Below are 8,846 nucleotides of genomic sequence, written 5' to 3' on the forward strand. Positions count from 1 at the left end.
AGAGACAGGGCCAGGACCCTGCTGCAGGGATGCTTGCTGGCCACCCAGCCCCATCGCTCAGGTCAGGGTGGTGGGGAGCAGCCCCGCATCCCTGCTGGGAGCCCATGGTGGGGAGGAGGAGGATGCAGGAGAGGTGGGTGTGAGGCTGGGGGGGGCCAGCAGACCCTCACCCCCACCCCGGCGCCTTCACAGGTTGCTGAACAGTTCGTTTTTCTTGCTCCAGTCCATCTGGGGTGCCCGCTTGCTGGTGCGCTTCTGGTGCGCCCGCTCCTTGGCCACCGCCAGCGGGATGTCGAGGTCCAGGAGGGAGCCAGGTGCCGAATGGCGCTTGTCACCCTCCTGTGTGTCAACCTGGGGGATGAGAGGCTGTCAGCCCTGCTGTGCTCCCCCCAGGCAGCCCCACAGTGGGGGCTCACTTTCTAGCCACTGCCTCCCCCTGGCATCCCCAGCCCTACCTCGCTGTGGGTCTCGCCGGAGTCGGGGGACACAGCCAGCAGCCCAGGGCTGGACGGGCTCTCGGACACCGAGCTGGACCGCAGCTCTCCGCCGTTTTCCTGCGAGGGGAGCAGGGAGTGGGCATGAGCAGGGCAGCTCCCGCCCTGGGGTATGGGAACAGCCCCCAGAGTTATGACTCCCACCTGGGGGGGCTGTGAAATCTGTCCTCACCACACATAATCCCCTGCGAGCTCCAGGCTCATAAATACCTCCAGCGCTCCCCATCCGGGGAGGGGAAGGATTAAACCCCAGCTTGGCTGCCCCAGCTTTAGCGGTAGGAGGAGGGTGGCTGCAGAGCTGGATACTACTTCCCTGCAGCAACACAGGGGCTCCCAGCCCTGCAGCATCATGAGGATGGAGGAGGAAGAGGAGGAGGAAGGCAGGCTTTGCAGCCACCTCCGTCACATTCAGCCCCATAAACAAGGGCAGGGGGACGCCAGCTCCCAGTCCCCTTCCCAGTGGCACCTGCTCTTACGTGGCAGCCTGGGACCACTGTGGTCCCTGGTGGCACCACCCACCCATGGGCAGAGGGGACACCTAAACAGGCAGGGTCCCTGCCTGGAGAGTGGCACAGATGGGATGAAAAGCAAGACAAGGCTCTCTTACCTTCCCTATATCACCATTGGCAACCGGTTCTGGCAAGGGACCTGCAGGGTGAGGACATGTTTGCTCTGTGCCCTCGCCAATGGGCACAGAAGTGCCCAGCAAAGGCTGTGCGGGGCCAGCGCTCACCCAGCACTGGCCAGATCCCAAGTTTTTTTAACCCACCCCTCGCAGCCATCCCCACGGCACAGGGGGGATTGCTGCCAGGCACCAGCATATCACCATGATGACAGCCATGACATGGAGCCCAGTGAGACCCCTCCCGTCCTCCCGGGGACCACTGTGACAGCAGCAAGGGGGGGCCACGGCTGAGCTGATGAGGAGAGCTAAGGGTGGCTGCTGCCTGTTTGCTCCCCGAGCCATAAACCCTGCCAAAGTGCAACCTGGGGCCATAAACCTGCCTTCCCGCAAAGCCCACGTCAGCCCCACCACCCCGGCATGGGGCCCTCAGTCAGGCAGGGAGATGCCAAGGCTGAGTCACCCTGTTTGGCCCCAGGGTGATGAGATCCCCACCCCTCAGAGACTCCCCCAGCACCCCCAGGTTTGGTGACAAGGTAGCACAAACCCCGCTCCCTGCAGCACAGTCCCCAGCCCACCTGCCAGGTGCTCCTCGGAGGGCACCACCCTGCATTTCTTGAAGAACTCATCCGTGAGGATGTCCACCACCAGCAGCCTGGTCTCGTCACCGCCTGCCTTGATGGCTGCCACCACGTCGGCGTGCTGCTTGCCCTCCATGCACACCCCGTTCACCTGCGGGCATGGCACCACGTCACCACTGGAGCCATGGGACATCGTCCCTCCGTCCCTCAGGAGCTCCACAGAGAGGCCAGGCACCAGCCTTCGTACCAGTCACAGCCCCAGCACGGCCACCCCACAGTCCCCACAGGTATCTGCAGCTCGCAGGGATTAGCACCGAAGCCAGCAAAACCTCATTAAAAGCAGATTTTCCTCTGAGTGATTAGCACAGCATTGTACAGACAAAACTGGCAGGGAGTGCCTAGCAGAGCAGGGACTGGGGGATGCACGGGCAAAGCACAAAGCCCTCAGGTAACGGCATGGTCCCCGGACACCTCAAAGCTTCACCCCAAACGAGGCAGTAGCCCCACGCCCTGGTGAGCAGCGGGGTTGGAGCTCAGCTGATCCTTGCCTGCCTGGGCCACCATCCCGCCTGGCACAAACCCTGTCCCCACCCCGGTCACAACTGGCAGCAGGGCTTGGGGCCATCACGCACCTTGTCCTCAGCCTGCCCCACCCCAGGGACAGCCCAGGGACACTCCTGCTCCAGACAGGGGACAGTGCTACTGTCACTTCACCCACAGCTGACTAATTAGTGCTCAGCCCCAGCCCTCTGCAGTGCTGCTCCCCGCTCCCTGCCACCCGCCCGGCTGCACCCCTGGGTGGGGACCAACAGGCTGGCACGGGTCGGGCAGCTGCACCGTGAATCACTGCCAGCACCGGGGACACCGCGCACCGTCCCGGCAAAGGGCACCTCCCTCCAGGCACCGGGATGCGAGGGAGCGCTGAGCTTTTTGGGGACACCCTCCCTGCCCCAGCATACCTCGATGATGCGGTCCTGGGGAGCCAGCCCTGCCGCCTCAGCTGGCGAGTCGGGGTCAACGGCGCGCACGTACTGCCCCGGGCGGCTCTTGTCGCTGTGCAGGTTGAAGCCGTAACCGTTGGGGCCCTTCTTCATGCGGCATAGCCGAGGTCGCAGCTCCTCCTGCAACAGGGACAGCCTGTGGGAACACTGCTCCCAGACACCCCCTTGACACCCAGGGACAGCACCAGGATCACCAAACGGCTGCTTGGGTGGCAGTGACAGCATCCTCAGGTGGCCAACTGCACCCACAGACACCTTGAGTTGGGACACAGGGTGCCAAAACACCCTGTGAACACAGGCTCTACTTAATTAGTTAGGTGTAGGGCACACTAATTGCAGCAAATCGTTAAAGAAACATGTTGTTATGTTTGTCCCAAGACCATGCTCTTCCTTTTGGGATCAGGATTGCAACTGCCACATGAAGGTGGAGGAGGAAACACAGCCCAGGCTGCTGGGAAGCACCCCCACCCCACCCCACCCCATCCCACATGGGAAGCCTCTGCTACTGGTGCAGATCCCCTCCATCACCTCCTTGCAAGCTGCAGCCCCCCCACCATGGCAAACCCAGCCATGGGACCAGCAGGACCCCCCACTGCAAAGCACCCCACAGCTGTTAACAGCAGGGAAGGGGCACACGGGGCTTGGGCAGGCAGCTGGGATCCAGAGGGAGCAGTCCCGACGCTGAGGCGACCCAATGCCCTGGCACGACCCTCTGCAATTTCAAAACAGAGAAACCAGCTCGACCAGGATAGCACAACACGGCAACACCCAGCTCGTCTGCGCCCAGTTTCACCCCGACCTGTGGATCCGCCAGCACCCGGAGCTGGGGAACTCGACTGGGGCAGCCACGGCCCCGCACCCAACCTCCCCACGAGCCCATCAGCAGCACAATTCCCCAAATTGTGAGCAGCGGGAAGCATCAGAGGAACCAGGCGACATGAACCGGGCCCTGCACACAGCAGCATCATATCCACTCCAACCCCAGCACCCAAACTTTTACATATTTATAAATAAAATGGTTTGATTCTGCCTTGACCTACAGCTCCTGGACTTTGGTCGGGCTCTCCCAGCAGCCAAACCACGCTTAAGCTCCTGAAATATTCCTCACCAGGGGAGAGTTATTATTTATTCTTTCTTCTGAGATTGTTTTTTTCTCCTTTGGTGCCCATAGTGTCACTGGGGACACACACTGCAGGAATGTCCCCTACCACAGCCGCACTGCGCAGCTCTTTACCCCCTTTACGGCACACACTTCTTGCTATGAAAATCCCTCTGCTCCCTGCCTGGAAAACCTGATCTTTGGGGTGCTGGCACCCCACATCTGACAGCACTGCGGTGGCACAGGGTCCCACAGGGGCCAGGGTGACGCATTTGCAAATCACTAAGCCCAACGCTGCAATAAAATCCCTGTCGTCTTGCACAACGTCTTCCAGCAGGGTCAAGGCCGGCTGCCGCCCCAGCACCGCTCACCAACGCCCCGGGGAGGTAGACACACGTCTGCCGGTGAGCGAAGGTGAGCCCGGGATGCGGCAGCCCTGGCAGCCACGCAGGACCTGCTCTGCCCGTAGTTCGGCAACGTCTGGTGCAAGAGCCCAGCTGCACCCCGAGGAGCTGGTGGTGTCTCCTCCACAGACTGGCAGCAGGTTCCCTGGCTGCGTGGAGGACTGTGACATCTCGACTTCTTCCCGGACACCCCTTGGTCCCCTCCCTGGGGCTGTGGGCTCTGCCCTGGTTCCGGTGCCTGGGTGGCAGCAGGTTCACAGGGTGCCCGAACTGCTGCAACTGCACCCGCCGCCACAGGCAGCAATGCCTAGTGAGGATGGGGACAGGGAAGCCCCACAACAAGGCCAAAACGCAGTAGCTGGTAGAGCCTGGAGGAAGGCAGCACCTCCACGGGTCCCTGCCCTGGCCCAGCCCCGGAAAGGGGGTTCAGGCTCTGTGAACACCCATGCTCCCAGTGCCCTTGGCAGCACCACAGGGTTGCTCCACGCCGATAGCTTGGGACAAAGCCGGAGGGAGCACCCGGCAAGCTGTGCTGGCAGCGCTCCCAGGCAAGGAGGAGGAAGAGGAGGAGGGAGGACTTTGCTTCCACTGGTACCAACAAAGCCCCGGCAGCCCAGGCTCCCTGAGACACTGGGGCCATGAATTGGGGGCAAATGGCCCTGCAGGGTGGACAGATGCCTCAGGGCAAAGGGACAGGTCATGGCAGCGAGGGAGGCACCAAGTCCTCAAAGGCAGCAGTGACAGCAGGAGCACCCAGGGCAAGGGCAGCCTGGCCAAGCTGTGACCCGGCCCCCCCAGCATGCCCCCACCAGTGGCTGGCAGCTCCTCCAGTCCAGTGTGCCAGGCTGCCTTCACCCTCCCCAAACCTCTTGTGCCTGCAGAAACCCTTGCAGGCAGCCACCATTCTGCCTCCCTGGGAGAAAAATATAAGTACATCCGATCCTCCAGCAGCTATATCCTGCCCATCCATGGGTGACACCCTGCAGCAAGGCACCCCTCCAGCCCTGAAGTGCCCCTGGCCAGAAGGGACCCCAAGTGAGAGGTTTGGGGTTGACACCCAGGATAAGGAGAAGCCCCTGGATAGCAGGAAAACGAAAATGCCTCTATTTTCTATGAGCTTTTGTGTCTTCTCCTCCAATGCCAGCAGCCCTCCGGCTGTGCTGGGGCAGGGATTAGCCAGCAGAGCCTCGTTATGAGCAATTACAATCTCCAACAGGAAGGGCAGCAGGGTAAGCAGGACTCAGCACCCGGCACGGGCATCCCATGCTGCCCCTCTCCTCTGCACCCAGGGGTGGCAGAGGGACATCACCTGCCTGCAGATATGCCCACTTTGGAAGGGGAGCTCAGCAGCATCACATCTCTATTCCTGCCCCAAAACAGGACTTTGGGCACCTCCAGATATTTCTCCCTCCAGGATCATGCTGGACCATCCCTTCCCAGGACCTACAGCCACCCAGCTGGACCAGTGGCGCCAGTAACGTGGGGACCCCAACCACATGGTGTGCCAGGACCCACTCCCAACCCCCCAACAGCAATTTCAGGACAGCTTTTGAAGCCCCAAATCCCAGGAAACTCCCCACAACCCTACAAGCAGCAACAAGCCCATCACCAGCAGCATTACCGGTTAGTCAAAGAGAAACACAACAGCTCTGAGGACGCCTGGGCCAGCAAATTCACATGGGTCCTGAAATCTGGCGCACGCATTCGGGCTTCATACAAAGGGGATGCAAAGCAGCCTCCTTGCAGCATCCCCATCACGTCCCATTTGACTGGAGCTGCTTTTCATGCAGCTGCCTTGAGAGGAAATTTAATTCATTTCCTAATTAGACACCAGCTACCCCCAGTGCAATGCTCCCAGATGGAGGGATCTGCTCCCTCTTACACCCTAAAACCCAGCCCTGGGAGGCTCACCAGCTTTTACGAGGAGGGATGAGCACTGCTGGCAGGGAGGGCTCTAATTTAGCACTAAATTTGCAAGAGAGAAGCCCACGGCTGGTAGCAAAAGCCTTGTCCTGGTAAAAGCAGCCACAGCCCATGCCAGGGCACTGGGCTGGCAGCTGCTGGTGCTGTTCCGCTAACGCCGTGCGGTTTGCATGAAACTTTCTCATGACACTCCCCGGCAGCTGAAGGCTCCGGAAATGCAGGCGGGGGGAGGACGAGCTTTCACAGCTCCCAGCTGAGCCCTGGGGACAGTCCCCACAGGGCCCAGGAAGAGGGGCTGGCCTTGGAGGTGTAAAACTGTCACCTCGCTGGCACAGTGCTGCAGAAGGGTGCATGGATCAGCTCCCCAGGTCCCTCCAGAGAGGTTCAAAACCTCCACCCCAGCATCAGGGGGATTTGTACAACCAGAGTTTTATAGAAATGAGACAGGAGCCCATGAGAACCCCCCCAAAAAACTCCTCAGCCCACACCCAGCACTGGGAGCCACAGGGGTGCCTGAGCCCACCGACACAAGGGTGTCCTGACCATGCAGGACTCAGCAGGGTTTGAAGAGAGGTTGGATGCATCCATCCAAGAGAGCTTGGATCCATCTTCAAAGATGTTAAACCCTCGCTCGACCCCAGGCAGGGAGTGAGTGCTGCTGGACGGCTCTGAGCATCTCCAGGCTCATTAAGTAAATAAAGGCAAGTCCAGCCCAATAAAGCAAACAGGACTCTGACACATGCAAACCACCTGCTCCCCACCACAACGATCCGGGGGGAATCCCACCAACCCGTGGGGCTCCGAGAGGGCTGGGGGGGATGGGGCAGCACCCATCAACAGCAGGAGAACAGCATGTTCCCAGCTCGCCAGAGAGAAATCCCTTTCTCCCTGCTCCGGTTTGGCAGGGCATCCTGCCCGGGATCTTCCCACCCCACCTGGCTGGGGCGATGTCTCCAAACCCACTCATCTTCGCTCTCCCGCCCCGAGCTCCGGGCCCTGGCCCCAGCCGCAAGATTTCCTGTTACCTGTTGAGAAACCGTCGGGCGCCTAGCAGCAATGTCACCCTGTGTCACCCACTTCCTGCTCCCGCACAGAGAAACCGCCCGCTGTAACTACACAGGCTGCACCCCCAGCTTGCCCCCCAAGACTGTGGGGCACCTCCAGCCAGGGCTACACCACCTTCCAAAAGCCCATGGGACACCTCTAGCTTCCCAGGCCCTCCACATCGCTCCGGCCAGTGCAGCCCCTGTGCACGAGCATCCACCCCGCAGAACGTTGGGGCTCTGTCCCCCGTGGGGACCGCACATCCTCAGCCCCCCAAACCTGGCTGGAAACTCGCCTGAGCTGCAATAACTATGTCCCTATTATTTTTCCCAGCCCATGGAGAGGTCTGGGAGCAGAAAGCACAGCACAGACGGTCTCACTGGCACAGTGACATACGGGAGGGCAGGAACATTCCCCCAGAGCAGGGCAGCACCACAGCCCACCATGGGGCCAGACCCGAGGGACTGGGGATGCCATGGGGAACAGCGAGCAAGTGGGGTGGTGACAGGGGCAGGGCCTGGTTGTTGCCATATGAACAAGCCCCTCAGAAGGTGTTGGAGCACTGGTTTAGCCAGGCAGACATGAGACCAGTGCTCTGCAGTGGATCAGCCTGACTGGGGGCAACGGGCAGCCGGCACCGGGCTAAAGTCCAACAGGAGACACAACTAATAAAAACACTTGATCCTCAGCAAAACCCAGTGTGACAACAGCTCAGTGAGGTACCAAACTCTGCCTGGAGCTCAGCACCATCACAGCCTCACAGCACCAGCCTGTCACAGCTGGTCTTTGGGAGTAGGCCCTAAGAGCTCCCCAAAAGGTCCCCCACCCTGGGGACACCAGGAGCCTGCTTCCTCAGAAGCCCATCCACATCTCTGTTGTGACAACAAACACAGGGTTTTGCTGGGTAAATAAAAAGCAGTATTATCTCTGTCAGCCCAGAACGTTTCTTAGGAACCACTCCGGGCAGGAAAGGTCAGCTATTTCTCAATTCCTCACCTTTCTACTTCGCTTTGTTTGTGCAACAGCTAACTCCCACACGTCGCTTAAGGTCGACATTCCTGAATTACTAAGTGTCTGTCCGCATCGACTGACCGACAGGATCGGTCTCCCCAGACTGGGAAGGGCTCTGCCACCTCCGCTCTGCCGCAGAGAATAGACACGCTCAGGGCACAAGTGACTGCCACCAACACCTGCAGTCACAAGCCCCAGAAAATTCACACTTCCACAGCATTTTCTGTTGTATTTTGGAGCGGGTTAAGGCTGGTCACACTCAGCCCAGCCCTGGGGCTCACCTGCACGTCGAAGCTTGCTACCGCCCTTGCTCCCTGTTGCTTTTCTCACCCCGTTTTACCGGCCCTGCAGCACAAAGAGGGGCAGAAGGGCTCCAGCACACGAGGGGGGTTGCTCGGTTATGGGCCCAAACAGCCCCATGTGCCTGCTTGTCCCCGCTCATCAGCCATCACGGCTGGTAAAGTGTTAAGCAAAAAAAAAAAAAAAATTGAATAAAAAAAGGAAAAGGAGCAGGGCGCGGCAAGGCCCGCTGCTCCTGGGGAGCCGCGTTTAAAGCGGACAGAAAAGAAAGAACCGAGAGCGAAACGCCACAGGGCGCCCGGGGGAGGCCGGGGCAGACGCAGCGGCTGCTGCTCCCGCTCGCTTGGCCGGATGGCGACGACCGGGG

The 8,846-nt window shown here is 60.3% G+C and overlaps 1 protein-coding gene across 2 annotated transcripts in view; it reads right to left on the reverse strand.

Moving 5' to 3' along the window:
• The window catches only part of SLC9A3R1 (SLC9A3 regulator 1), a 29,192-nt gene that overhangs the window by 17,402 nt on the left and 2,944 nt on the right, over positions 1-8,846 (reverse strand). Inside the window, exons 2-7 of one of the 2 annotated variants that reach the window (XM_026861097.1) lie at positions 8,706-8,711; positions 2,657-2,818; positions 1,695-1,848; positions 1,102-1,142; positions 456-554; positions 7-351 (exon numbers count right to left, since the gene is read on the reverse strand). In XM_026861097.1, coding sequence (XP_026716898.1) covers positions 187-351; positions 456-554; positions 1,102-1,142; positions 1,695-1,848; positions 2,657-2,791 — 594 coding nt within the window. In that variant the 5' untranslated portion in view covers positions 2,792-2,818; positions 8,706-8,711 and the 3' untranslated portion in view covers positions 7-186. Of the gene's footprint in view, positions 1-6; positions 352-455; positions 555-1,101; positions 1,143-1,694; positions 1,849-2,656; positions 2,820-8,705; positions 8,712-8,846 lie in introns of both variants that reach the window. The other variant, XM_026861096.1, reaches the window with a different exon arrangement.

Source organism: Athene cunicularia (assembly GCF_003259725.1).
Source record: "Athene cunicularia isolate RWA chromosome 18 unlocalized genomic scaffold, athCun1 chr18_part1, whole genome shotgun sequence".
Lineage (NCBI taxonomy): Eukaryota > Metazoa > Chordata > Aves > Strigiformes > Strigidae > Athene > Athene cunicularia.